This window comes from Anabrus simplex, chromosome 1, assembly GCF_040414725.1.
Source record: "Anabrus simplex isolate iqAnaSimp1 chromosome 1, ASM4041472v1, whole genome shotgun sequence".
NCBI classification, from domain to species: Eukaryota; Metazoa; Arthropoda; class Insecta; order Orthoptera; family Tettigoniidae; genus Anabrus; species Anabrus simplex.
In genome coordinates this window covers 438,919,176-438,934,313 of record NC_090265.1, presented here as the reverse complement: position 1 = coordinate 438,934,313, position 15,138 = coordinate 438,919,176, and the positions used below count along the sequence as shown (strand labels likewise).

The following is a 15,138-nucleotide window of genomic DNA, read 5'->3' as shown; positions in this document are numbered from 1 at the left end:
TTCAAAAGCAGATTCTCAGTGGATATTTAGGTCATTGGACTTCGTGAAAACAAATCAGAGAAGCAGAATGCATATTCTGTTTCTCTGTTCGGCTCCATGGCTAAATGGTTAGCGTGCTGGCCTTTGGTCACAGGGGTCCCGGGTTCGATTCCCGGCAGGGTCGGGAATTTTAACCATAATTGGTTAATTTCGCCGGCACGTCTTAATCATCATTTCATCCTCATCACGACGCGTACGGGCGTCAAATAGAAAGACCTGCATCTGACGAGACGATCTTGTCCTCGGACACTCCCGGCACTAAAAGCCATACGCCATTTCATTTTTCTCTTTCTGCTGGAAAAATTGGCAGTACGAATTGGATTGAAAAGGTGTGGCAAAGAATGCCACATATATGTATTGTAACATCCTTTGGAATAAATAAATCTACCGACATGAGGCTGACATATTTGACCACCTTCAAATACCACGGCACTGAGCCAGGATCGAACCTGCCAAGTTGGAGTGAGAAGGCCAGCGCTCAACCGTATTTATGTGCAGGTGCGGTGAGTGCAATGCAACTAAATTCACAGAAGAACTGAAGCCTTCAACCAGCAATACCACGTTGAGTGACGACCAGTTGGACGATGAGAGTTTTAAGGCATTCGCAAGCTGCCTGTATACCGTACAGCTTACAAGACAAAATAGTATAAAATACTCATTTTTAATAGTTGTTTCTTTGAGATTTTTACTCTGAATAATACGAATAATACGAGAATGTCAACCTTCGCATTACGGTGTTTAAGGTAGTATAAGAACTTGCATTGTAAATTTAGATCTCTTCTTGCCACACGTGGCTTTCTCTCTGACACTACCAACCACCACAGAAACACTCAACAGTGAACATATCGCTCTACACAGGATTAGAGTCAGGAAGAGCACCCGGTCGTAAAAGTGAGCCGAATTCATACGAAGTGCTGACCTCGATTATGATGATGATGTAATAATAATAATAATAATAATAATAATAATAATAATAATAATAATAATAATAATAATAATAATAATAATAATAATAATGCCGGGTTGAGTGGCTCAGACGGTTGAGCGCTGGCCTTCTCACTCCAACTTGGCAGGTTCAATCCTGGCTCAGTCCGGTGGTATTTGAAGGTGCTCAGATATGTCAGCCTCACGTCGGTAGATTTATTGGCACGTAAAATAACTCCCGCGTGACTAAATTCCGGCATCCTGGCGTCTCCGAAAACCGTAAAAAGTTAGGTAGAGAGGCGTAAAGTCAATAACATTAATAATAAAATAATTAATAATATGGCTATCACTAGCCTGGCGCAGCCCTTGTAAGGCAGACACTCCGATGAGGGTGGACGGCATCTGCCATGTATGGGACTTGCGTATTATTGTAGTGGAGGATAGTGTTGTCTGTGGTGTGTGAGTTGCAGGAATGTTGGGAATAGTATAAATACCCAGTCCCCGAGGCAGCGGAATGAACAATTTAAGGTTAAAATCTCCGATTTGGCCTTGAGCCCATGGTCCTCTGAACCGAAGGTGACTACACTGACCATTCAGCCAAGGAGTCGGAAATAATAATAATCATAATAATAGCGGTAATAATAATAATCATAATAATAGCGGTAATAATAATAATAATAATAATAATAATAATAATAATAATAATAATAATAATAATAATAATAATAATAATAATGTCCGGATAAATGGTCGGGAGAATGGCATTCTGTTCAGGGGGCCCTGGGTTCAATTCCCTGCCGGTTGGGGGAATTTTAACCGTGTATGGGTAATTCCTCCACGACGGGCACTGGGTGTTTGTGTTCGTTTCAGTATACACCCCTTCACTAAAGACACCACACCATACTACCAACCACAACAGGAACACTCAACACTCAACCCAGCCGTAAAAGTGTGCTAAATCCATACGAAGTTCTGACCCCATTGATGACGATAATAATAATAATAATAATAATAATAATAATAATAATAATAATAATAATAATAATAATAATAATAATAATAATAATTTTATTGGTCTTACGTCCCACCAACTACATTTGTGGCAGACACTGATATTTCGGAATGTTGTCCCGAAGGAATTCTTTTACGTACCAGCAAATATACTAAGACGAAGCTGGCGTATTTGAAGACTTTCAACTATCATCGAACTGAGTCGGGGTTGAATCCGAAAACTTGAGATCAGAAGGCCAGCCCTGTACCATCTAAGGTACTCAGTCCACCTTTAACAAAAGACTAGTTCTATTCCTTTATACAGAGTTGGCAGCATTGCTCATGTGAGTTTAATCTTCTGTAATCGTCCCAAGAGAAGACAGCGCAGTGAAGAAAAGTAACGCGGGATATCTACACGTCTTCAGTAGGCTTGTATCAGACATGAACCAAGAAGTGAAGGTAGGCGTTACATCATCATCATCATCATCATCATCATATTATTATTATTATTATTATTATTATTATTATTATTATTATTATTATTATTATTATTATTATTATTATTATTATTATCATTATTATTATTATTATTAATAGGCTCCCTGGATGAATAATCAGCGTAGTCAGAGGGCCCCGAGGATGATTCCTTGTTGGGCTGGGGATTTTAACTACTGTTAATTGATCACTCACCCAAATTTCATTGAAATCTCTCTAGTCCATTCCCTTGCAAGTTATTCAAAATAAAATATCCTAAGTGTCTTTCTCATAAACATAAATGTAGGTAAATAATGTAAAGTTGTCACGAAGTGTTATAAGAAAGTACTCCTCTGATATATGCTACTGTAAAACATTTTGTGAACTGTGTTATATAGTTCAAAGCCTTTAAGCGCCGGCCACGATGATCTGTATTCATGGGCTCAGATTGGGCGACAAGCTGTCTGCTCAAATCCTAGTAACAAGTGGTTACTTCTACACTTCTTAGAGGAGCTGAGGTGCTGGAATATTTTCCCGTAGGAGTCCTTTTACGTGTCGGCGGACGTATTTTAGCACCTTCAAATCCCTCCGTACTGAGCCGGCATCGAACCCGCTAACTTGGCTTCAGAACACCAGTGCTCTACCGTCTGGGCCACTCAACCTGGCTGTTCAAATCCTGCCATAGGCTGTTGTTGAAATAGTTTTTGTGGGGTTTCTTACATCAGCTCAGGAAATCATAAACATACGGTGTTTTTCTCAAGATTATTATTATTATTATTATTATTATTATTATTATTATTATTATTATTATTATTATTATTATTATTCGTTTCGGCCGGCTGTGCACCACGTTATATCAACCGTTTGCATCCTTAAGCTTTAAATCTTTGCCAGTATTCCCGCATTCGCTTTCTGTGAGCCTCCTTTCTTTCATTAGTCCACTTCTTGCCTGTTTTCAATTTCGGTTTTTCTTGGAATCGCTGGTATGCTCGAACTTTCTTCTGGAGAGGAACACGTTCCTGGATGTCTTCATGTGTGATCCATATTTCTTGAAGGTCTTTTTCAACTTCGGTGAACCAGGATTCCTTGGTTTTCTTGTTTACAAAGTAATTCCACTGATCTGCATTTAAAGCTGTCACCCAAGTGGCAGATTCCCTATCAGTGGTGTACCTAGTCTTTTCTTACAGTAAATGATTTCAAAGAAGTTGGAATTTTATCGAACAACTTCCTTGGTAAATTATACCAGCCCCTAATTTCGCTTTTTATGAACAAACGTTAGTCCATTTGAATTCCAATTTTATCTTCATATTATTTCCTTCTTTTTAAAACTCCATTCAGGCTTATTCATCAAGTAATGTCGTTCCACGTCATCGTTATCCTAACGACAATTAATAACAAATACATACGCCAGAACATACACTAGAGTAACGAAGGTTATCACTCATATCACACACATAGTAAACGATACACACGCTTTGGAGTTAAACAAGCTGGGGAATGGTTTCAATAATGAAATTCATTAAACCCATACAAACACTCATTATGCCATTCCTCCTCTACATATTTTCTAGAATTTCATATCTTTTTATATTTTCTCTTTTTTTCCTGGCCTTTTTCTCCAACTTATTGCAGCCAGAAAAAGAGTGTATTTGGCCCAGTTTTACGTCCGGATGTCCGTCCTGAGGCCGGGGCCCTCTGAAATGAAGGCTAGTACACTGACCATTCAGCCAAGAGCCGGATATATTTTATGTAGAAGATACTAAATCTCAAACTCAGTTTTTACACACATATCATCTCACGGTACTTCATTATTTATTGTTTCAGTTTATGCAGTTCTTCATAATATATTAACGAATGCGTTAAGGGGCAAAACCCTCTCTATACTAAACTGTAACTATCTTCGTTCGTTCTTTATCTGTTTACCCTCCAGGGTCCGTTTTCCCTCGGACTCAGCGAGGGATCCCCATCTCTACCGCCTGAAGGGCAGTGTCCTGGAGCTAGAGACTCTGGGTCGGGGGATACAACTGGGGAGGATGAGCAGTACCTCGTACAGGCGGCTTCACCTGCTATGCTGAACAGGAACCTTGGTGAGGGATGGGAAGATTGGAAGGGATAGACAAGGAAGCGGCCGTGGCCTTAAGTTAGGTACCATCCCGGCATTTGCCTGGAGGAAAAGTGGGAAACCACGGAAAACCACTTCCAGGATGGCTGAGGTGGGAATCGAACCCACCTCTACTCAGTTGACCTCCAGAGGCTAAGTGGACCCCGTTCCAGCCCTCGTAGCACTTTTCAAATTTCGTGGCAGAGCCCGGAATCGAACCCGGACCTCCGGGGGTGGTAGCTAATCACACCACAAAGGTGGACCTATAACTATCTTACAAAGAAATATTGTTATTATCTGTAGAGGAGGGGTTTGAGGCTTGACGAGTTCCGCTACTCGGAAAACAGAAATGTTCTAACGCTGTGGCATAGAATAAGCACCTCCACCCGTTTATACTATGCGTTTAACATATTCAGTAACATACATGTTTTTATTTGGCTGCCAAGCTACTTGAATATATTTTGTACAAAAAAAAAAAAAAAAAAAAAAAAAAAAAAAGCAAATTCAATTCCTTACTCTACGATTAGTCACCGTTCCAAAAATTATCAAAACAAATTAACGGATAAAGAAAACCTATAACAAATACAGCATTTAACAAGAATAAAAATAACAGCAACAACCAATAGACTCAAAACAGGGTGGATGAAATACTGCCTACTAATAAGAACTTATGACGAAGAACGAACGGAATTTGTTTCCACATAGAACACAAATCCCTATTACATAAAGCCAGAAGGCTAACTGACTCACTCACTCATTCACTGACATTAATTCTTCCCCACTAAGAGATGAGCTAGGAGCTTGAATTTCGGCAGTCTGATAGCTATTAGGCTGAAACCCAAGGAAAAATTCCAAAAAAGTTCAAATTTTTCATATTTAGCTCCGTCCCCCGTCCAATCTAAATATCGGACTCAAATTTCGTGTTAGACCCTTCCAGATGAACTAGGAACTTGAAATTCGGCAATATGGTAGCTATTAAGCTGTAACCCAAAGAAAAATTCCAAAACGTTCAAATTTTTCATATTTAGCACCCCCTCAATCAAATTATCGGACTCAAATTTCGGCTTAGACACTTCCAGATGAGCTAGGAACTAGAAATTCGGCATTCTGATAGCTATTAGGCTGTAACCCAACGAAATATTCCAAAAAGTTCAAATTTTTAATTTTTGCCCCCTCCCCCAACAAAATGGCGGACGCCTTAATGCAGTGCCGTACAAAATTAAAATTGGGTAAAGTTATAACTCCTAGCCTGTAACCGACGAAGAAATTGCAACAAGTTCAAATATTTCATATTTTACCCACTAAAAAGTCGAAATATTAAGCCAAATTTAATGACGGTGCAGACATTCGTTTCGAGATGCCTGTCAAGTTTCAAGATTGTAGCTGTCTGTAAAGTTGGTAAAATCATTTTTCAACTTGTGAAAAGCGGACGAAATTTGACATGGATAGAAACGTTCACTTCTTTATATGGTATAAATAGCGGAAGTGCAACAACATGAATAAGACAATAATGTAGGTGACTAAAAGGGTCGTCTGATGCCGCAATCCGTCTGTCTCTCGATACGACGTACCGTTTGGCAGCAATAACTTTCCAAATGAAAGTCTGCACTATTTTGCGTGCACATTCCCTGGCCCTATCGGCAATCTGATAAATATTAGGATGTAAACCAGTGAAAAATTCTAATTTTAAATTTTAAATTTTTACCCCTCTCCGACAAACATAATGGCGGACGCAATTTCCGGGTACACCAGTGAATTGAAATCTGGCGAAATTATAGTTGTTACCCTGTAACTTTTAACTTTTTACCTCTGGAAAATATCGAAATATTAGGCAAATTTCATGCCGTTGCAGACCTTCGTTTCGAAGTACTTTCTGACTAAACAGTAATTGCAATCAAAACTGGATCGCACTTTCTGCCTCTGGAATGAAGAGATTTATAAATTTGGTCCTATGAAAGTTTCAAGACTGTAGCTGACTATTAAGTGAAGAAACTAATTTTTCAACTTGTGAAATTTGCCGCCTATCGAAAAGTTTACTCCTATCCATACAATACATCGCCAATATACGAGAAAATACATTAGCACCAAACATGCCGGCCAGTAAAAGGTCCGTCCGTTGGCAAAGACTGTTTGTCGATGCGACATACCATTTCATCACAGTCTATTTCGAAATGTCCATTATTTGTATTGTAGAGTACCCGGGGGTTCGGGAGCGGAGCCCCCAATGAGCGAAACAGAGTGATAATCATTACATTGCTTAAGTTACTTATTTCAACAAAGTTACGTTGTAACAGTGATGTTACCATAAAATATCAGTAGAACGCAACGGCAATTCTGTCACCTAAGCCCAAACAGGAGCGGCCATTTTATTCATTTCCGACAAATCTATCATGTTCTTTATTTCCAGTACAAAAATACGCATTGAGGAGGGCGCAAAATAGAAGCTGAAACTGAACCTTCTTCCAAGGAAGACAATGACAACTATTTAGTGTCCGACTCGTTGGCTGAATGGTCAGCGTACTGGCCTTCTGTTCAGAGGGTCCCGGGTTCGATTCCCGGCAGGGTCGGGGATTTTAACCTTAATTGGTTAATTCCAATGGCACGGGGCTGGGTTTTTGTATTGTCTTCATCATCATTTCATCCTCATCACGACGCGCAGGTCGCCTACGGATGTCAAATAGAAAGACCTGCACCTGGCGAGCCGAACCCGTCCTGGGATATCCCGGCACTAAAAGCCATACGACATTTCATTTTTTTTTTTTTTTACAACTAGTTAGTGATGTGCATCGGGTAACATTCACAATAATTTATTGAAGTGTGCGACCCGTTAAAACGGAGAAGCATTGTACTTAGCTGGATGAAATTCATCAACAATCACGCGTTAAGTTACCTACATGGGTCAATATATTTTATCTATTCTGCTTCATGGAAAAGCATGACTGCATGTGACTGGTCTTGTCTTGTAGTCCAAAAACTGTAGAATTTGCATTATAAGACCCTTTTTCATCCACTACACATCATCGAACCTTTCGCCAACCGACATTTGGAGATTTGTTGTGGGGAAACTGTTCAACAATGAAGCAACCGTCAGAAACGCCCTCACTGAGCGAGTTGGCTGTGCGGTTAGGAGCGCGCAGCTGTGAGCTTGCATCCGGGAGATAGTGGGTTCGAACCCCGCTGTCGGCAGCCCTGAAGATGGTTTTCCGTGGTTTCCCATTTTCACGCCAGGCAAATGCTGGGGTTGTACCTTAATTAAGGTCACGGCTGCTTCCTTCCTACTCCTAGGCCTTTCCTATCCCATCGTCGCCATAAGACCTACCTGTGTCGGTGTGACGTAAAGCAAATTGTAAAAAGAAAAAAAAAAAGAAACTCCCTCAAGGAATTTCTTACGCTGAGACAATCGGCCTTCCAAGAAACGAGTATGAAAGCCTTGTCTCTCGTTGGATGAGGTGTATAGTGCCTATTTAGATTTAATGTGGTTAGGTGTCGCAGAGTTCTCGCTGCGTGAAATGTCACTACCAAATTCTACATTTCGTGAGCAACAACCTGATAAAATACCCAGAAATCTACATTAACGGAAGTAGCTATGCATGTTCTATTTTACAAATGAAGGACTAAAATACTATGATTTTAAATCATTCAACCACATAGAACAGTCTGTGTCCATAGAGGGCAACTCGCACCAAGGGGTTTTCTTTACGGCGCGGGAGCATGTCAGAGAGCATACTAATGCGACTGCGCAGTTGAGTTTTGTGGCCCTGCACAGGTTGAACTGAAGTAAGGAATCATTTAAAGTTCCCTGTTATGAAATATAATTCGGTTGTATTCAAGTAGATCAATCTGTCCAGATATTTCACGCCATATTGCACAGACACAAATAGTAGATATATCGTATATTAAGGCGTATCCTTAGAAGAAAAATGTCCCTTTTATTTATTTATTTATTTATTTTTAATGTACTGTACTGTACGCTATATTTAATAATTTGTACTGGTTTACAACGAAAATTACAACGGGATCTGGGAAGAAGTGTTCTTAGCATCTGTTTAACTGAAAACCGAAAATACGCAAATGGTTGTATTTTCACTAACACGGAAAGACGTGTAGACCCCTTCTCAGGCTTATTTCCATTTCATTATTTTTAATTTAAACGTAATTTATATGATATTACGACTATTTGGCGTTTTATTGTCTCTCAACTCTTTGAGCCGAACGCCTGCAAATCACATCCTCCTCTAAGCATAACTCAGACCATAGTGACTAAATTGGCATACCTTTAAATCATTCAAACCGTTTAGAACAGCCGTACCGATAGAGGAAAACTCGCACCAAGATTTTTTTTTCGACTGCGAAATCGAGTTTTGTGGCGCTGCTAAGGTTGACCTGAAGTCGTTAATTATTTTCTCACGTTACGTCGCAATAACGTGATGTGTTACAAATATTTATGTTAAATACGTTGCTTGGCATGGCCTTCGTGGTGATCGACTTTGCTGCCCTCTGACAACAAAGGGAGCGCTTTTAGTAGTTTTCTTCAAATCATCCATTATCGTATTACATTTGAAAAATGGTAATGGGTAACATTGATCGAATTTCCGTTTTGACACAATACGTCTCTAATTTCCTTTTAGATTCAGAGAATAAAATAAAGAAAGACCCAAATCGATATCCTTAACGGTTAAGGAGTTAGTGGTTTTCGTACTTTTCCAATGAACTTTCCAACACTACACTTTATGAAGTACTAGCTGTAGTTCCCGGCGTTGCCCGATAGTTTTTGAATGTTCACTTTTAATTATGTGCGAAGTGAATATTTATATAATTTCTTATTGAGATGTTGATTGATATTTTGCTAACTATTATTTAGATTTATAGTTTTTTAGATGTGCTTGATTTCACGTTTCAGAATATTTAATTTTCGAGTAAAGCTTTGTCCTTCTGGGAGCTCGAATTGACTGGGAAGTATTTGATCCTTTCAAAAATTAATAAGTGATAACTATATGTATTTTCCCGTATCGCTACGGATACGACGTACACGATTTCAACTGTCATTGAGACTGTCACCAATCAGCCTTGCAAACACAAAAACTGTGCATTCAACACAAATCTTGGCGCGTTTGGACATTTTCTTCTTTACCACTTCTCACTCACCATGGTGCTGAACGTTGACTTAAAACTAACATATCACCTCCTCCCTTAGTCGTGCTAGGGTCGTCTTACTCCCATATAATTCTTCCCTATAGTAAGACATATGTGTAACAACTTTGGTTGAGATCTGTACTGGAATATACGCACGTACATCCACAATCTTGGTCATTTCGGACATTAACTTTTCCACCCCTTTTCAACCCTCATGCCTACTGGGGCTCATACTGGAATTTAACATCATCCCGAGTGTCACTATTAATTTCAGTGACCCCGAAAACTGTAGATTCGACACTAATTTCGATTATTTATATATCTCACCACCTCCAACTCCTACCCCTAGGGGTACTAAGGTTGTCATATTACCCCGCGGTTTATGACAAAGAGGGCGGAATTTGGATATTAAAACAATCCGGAGTAACACTACTCACCCCAGTGGCCCCGAAAACGATGGATTAGACACTGTATACGATTTTCATATCTCATCCCCCCCTAAGGGTGCTAAGGATGTCTTATCTCCACGCGATTAGTCTCCTGAGAGTAAGTTATATGTGTACCAAGTTAGATTTAAATAGTCCTGAAAACAATGGTTCGATACTAATATCGGTCGTTTTTTGTTATATTTATATTTAATCCCTCCCCTGGGGGTTCTGGGGGTGTCTTATCCACAACAGTACTTTTTCCAGATAGTAAGTCATACTTGTATCAATTTTGGTTGATAGCTACGCTGGAACATACATACGTCCATTATCTCGGCCATTTTGGACAATTTATTTTTTACCCTTAAGATCACAATATGAAGATAAAGCTGGGATTCAAGAGGACAAATTGGGGCAAATATTTGTTTATAGGTAGCGGAATTAGGGATATGAATAACTTACCAAGGGAGATGTTCAATACATTTCCAATTGCTTTGCGATCATTTAAGAAAAGGCTAGGAAAACAAGAGATAGGGAATCTGCCACCTGGGCGACTGTCCTAAATGCAGATCAGTATTGATTGATTGATTGAACCCCTATGCAAAAAGGGGTCTGAACTTGGACTTGAAAAAATCCGTGTGTCACTATTCATCTCAGTGACCCTGAAAACCTCGGATTGGACACTATTTTCGATTATTTTTATACCCCCCCGCTCTCCCCCACCACAAAGTAGGCTGAACTGGGACTTCAAAAAATGCGGAGTGTCACTATTCATCTCAGCGATCACGAAAACTGAGGATTCGACACTGTTTACGATTATGTTTATATCTCACACCCCTTCGCCCCCGCTCCCCCGCAAATGGGGCTGAATTTGGACGTTAAAAAATCCGGAGTGGCATTATTCATCTCAGCGACACCGAAAATTGTGGATTCGACACTATTTTTATATCTCAATCCCCCCTCACCCCTTCCCCCACCCCAAAGGGGCTACACTTAGACTTTTAAAAATCTGGAGTGTCACTAATCATCTCAGCGACCCCGAAAAGTATGGATTCGACACTATTTTCGATTATTTTTATAACTCATCCCCCCTCGCTCCCACGCGGTTTGTCTCCTGATACTAAGTCATAAGTGTACCATGTTTGGTTGAAATCGCTGCAGTGGTTTAGGAGGAGGTGTGAAACACACTTACAATGGCATGTACAGTATATATAATATAGACTCGCCTTTGCTGGTTCGGAATCCCCAGTTGCTCTTCGTTAGGTGTGGTGAAATCTCTCTATTAAATATAAATATAAATAATAATGACTAATGGAATTTGGGAGCCATAAATATACAAATAAATAATTCTTAAACTTTGCCGGCTGTTGAAACTCATCTTCAGGGTCGTTGCCTTGTGACAAGGAGATCTGAATCACTTGATACCTAAAAAATTAATATTGGAAAAGGAGTCCATCTGGTAATTACCCCCACCCATAGAAATTAAACAGAATATATATTAATCTCATACAATATACTTAGTCAATTAAACCTGTATTTACCTAGAAATCCGAGCAGAGCTCGTCGTGATACACCCTTGAACATATATAACAAAATAAAGAGAATATTGATATAAATAATAAATGTCTTAATTTATGAAATAACTCTCTCTCAATAACTGGTACTCAGTTTATTCCGCAACGCAAAATATTCACACGCAGTCATGACTCATTTTTCAAGAATGGACTCCACTTTGCTGATGGCGTTGGTATAGTTTGAAAAGGCCCAACACGTTACCTTACGTAGACTCTCCGTAGAATTATATATGGCTAACATTCATAACCATAGAATGTTGTTACACTCCAGCATCTTTCTCCCTGGTTCCTTCAACAGCAGATCTCGAACTCCCAACATGGCATGGGACATCTTCCCACAACTCGTACAAAACACCTCTCCCATTACCACCAGTATCACATCTGCACACTGCAAGCTGCAACTTCCAACTCCCGACGCGTGCTTGCACCACACTAGCCCAAGCCAACACAACAGCATCTTAAAATAGCCCAGTTCCTGGAATTTTCCACCTCAGCTCCGTCAACACGTAAACCCCCGCTCGGAGACTCGTCACGTACACAACCGGGAGATAAACTGAGTGATCGAAACACACTAGTCCCAAATAAAATATAGAGAGTATCCATAATAACGAGAGTTCCAAAAAGAGTTACTAAGCCGCGACGGCTAAATACACACATAAATGAAATATACACTTGAATAAATAATAATAATAATAATAATAATAATAATAATAATAATAATAATAATAATAATAATAATAATAATAATAATAATAATATCTGACCGGGGTTTGTCAGGTTACAGTGGGTCATAACTCGTGTCATTCCACTGTTGATATTCTACAGTTTTCACATTTTCTATTTTTTTTCACATCTAATGCACACCTACATTCTTCAAATTGGGTAGACCTATCAAAGTTGGTCATATGACATGAAAGTACATCTCGATCACGGCATGTTGGTTTGCTATTTCCAAATAACATGCACAGTCATGAACTCATGAATCTCCTAGCAAGAAAGGTACTTTATAACCAAGACATGGTGACGTGTTCCCATCCTTCTATATACTGTACAGCATTTCTTACCGGACTATAATGCTATAGCGTAAACTGCTGTCGCCTAGCGACAATCTGTCCATCAAGTCGACCCAATCTTGGTGCGGCTTAGCAATAAAATTCATGACATAAAAATACTCATCGTAAAATATCTACCCATCGGATTTCGTTCAAACCACTACCCACCGAGCTCGATAGCTGCAGTCGCTTAAGTGCGGCCAGTATCCAGTATTCGGGAGATCGTGGGTTCGAGCCCCACTGTCGGCAGCCCTGAAAATGGTTTTCCGTGGTTTCCCATTTTCACACCAGGCAAATGCTGGGGCTGTACCTTAATTAAGGCCACGGCCGCTTCCTTCCCACTCCTAGCCCCTTCCTGCCTCATCGTCGCCATAAGACCTATCTGTGTCGGTGCGACGTAAAAAAAATAAAAACACACTTCCTAAACCCTCCCAGGAGTAATAAGAACAAATTGTGAACATTTCAGCGAAATCGGTCCTGTAGTTTTTGAGTCCATTCGAGTCATGCAAACAAACATTCATTTACATGTATGTATTCAGCAAAAAACTTTCCAATGACACCAAAATTGTTGAAATTGGCCCGGTAGATCTCTAGAAATGAGCGTTAATGTACGAATCCCTATCCTTTTATACATATTTATGAAAAAACATTCAAGTGCTTTAAGCCTTTGCAATCGTGAAACAACCAACGTTTCGCCTCAGTGTAGCAGTGAGCTCGTCAGATTGAATGCGACCTTTCCAAGACTCTTCCAAGATGGTTGAAAAGGCCTAAAGCGCTTAAATGTTTTTAACATTTGCAATCAATAAAATTAAATTGTGGGTTCTTTCTGGGAACTTATATCGATGATATTTTGTTAAAAGCAAGTGGCTTTTTTTATTTTATAATTTACTAGCTGTAGTATCCGGCGTTGCCCGGTTGGTTTTTGCATGTTTACTTTTAAGATTTGTATTATCAGTTATAAGTGAAGTGAATTTTTATAGAATTCCTAGCTGCCTCTGTGGATCAGTGGTAGAGTGTCGGCCTCCGGATCCCAAGATAGCGGGTTCAAACCCGGCAGAGGTAGTCGGGTCGGATTTTTGAAGGGCGGGAAAAAGTCAATTCGATATTCCATGTTGTACGATGTCGGCATGTAAAAGATCTCTGGTGACTGACACATTTGGTGTTTACCCTACAAAATTCATTAAATCTCAGCCATAGACGCTCGAGAGAGTTTCGGTTTACTCGGTCTGCCATCTAGTGGGCCTAGAGTAAAACGGAACGTCGAAATTGACGAGCAGACAGCCAGATGGCGTCAAATTGAAATGTCTGCACATGGTAGCTGAGGCCATACGATTATTATTATTATTATTATTATTATTATTATTATTATTATTATTATTATTATTATTATTATTATAGAATTCCTTTCTGGGATATTGAATTTTACCATCTATTATTTATAGGGGTTTGATTTAATTTTGAGTAAAACATTATCCTTGTGGAAACTCGAATTGACTGGAAAATATTTATTTCAAAAAAATAATAATAACTACACGTATTTATCCCTCACGCTACAGATATGACGTACACGATTTCAACTGTCTTTGAGACTGTCACCAGTCAGCCTTGCGGCCCCAAAAGCAGTGGATTCAATACTAATCTCGGTCATTTTAGACTATTTACTATTAAACCCCATTCAGCCTCCCGTCTCAATGGAGGCTGAACGTGGACTTAAACGGTATTCAGAGCGTCACAATTACACTCAGCGACACATAAACTATGGATTCGATATTAATATCGGTTATTTTCCATTATGTTTAAATGCCGTCCCCTCCCATTCCCCATCCCCAGCGGGGGTTGGTATGTTTCACCGCCATAGTATTCTTTTTCCAGATGATAAGTCATATGTGTACCAAGTTTCGTTGAGAGCTATTCTGGAATATACCCACATACGGTACTCATATGACTTAACCGTCCAGAGCAGGGCCTCTCAAACGCCCAAAATCTCACGCGTGCAGATAGAGGCGCAAGAGCTCCGTGCACTGTGCAGCGCTGCCGCTCGGCATGGCTCGGATCAACGCTTCGTCTCTGGGCTACTCGGCTAAGCTCGGCTCAACTCGCCTATGCTCGGCTCAAGTCAGTCTGGATTTGGAGCGCTACGGCGCAAGTGGGGCAGAGGGAGACAGGCGGAGCGAGCGAGACAGGCGTGAGGAAAGAGAGAGTAAGCGCTATTGCTCCAAATCGAGGAGTGGGGGTCTGCACTCTGTTCAACCAAGCCAAGTCGTCTTTTGCACCGTGCACAGTGCATGCACCACGCGCATGCACCCTGAGAGGCCCTGATCCAGAGTGTCACAGTTCAACCCAGCGACCTCGTAAACGATTGTATTCGACATTAATATCAGCCATTTTCGTTTATTTTTATGTCACCACCTCCGCCAGGAGTGCTA

The 15,138-nt window shown here is 40.1% G+C and overlaps 1 protein-coding gene across 2 annotated transcripts in view; it reads left to right on the top strand.

Annotated features, from left to right (window-relative positions):
- Positions 1 to 2,336: 2,336 nt before the first annotated feature.
- The window catches only part of LOC136867067 (organic cation transporter protein), a 160,992-nt gene continuing 148,190 nt past the window's right edge, over positions 2,337 to 15,138 (top strand). Inside the window, exon 1 of one of the 2 annotated variants that reach the window (XM_067144174.2) lies at positions 2,337 to 2,412. Coding sequence is in view for 1 of the 2 variants with exons in the window: in XM_067144181.2 (XP_067000282.2) it covers positions 2,395 to 2,412 (18 nt within the window). In the remaining variant the exon portion in view is untranslated. The remainder of the gene's footprint in view (positions 2,413 to 15,138) is intronic. The other variant, XM_067144181.2, reaches the window with a different exon arrangement.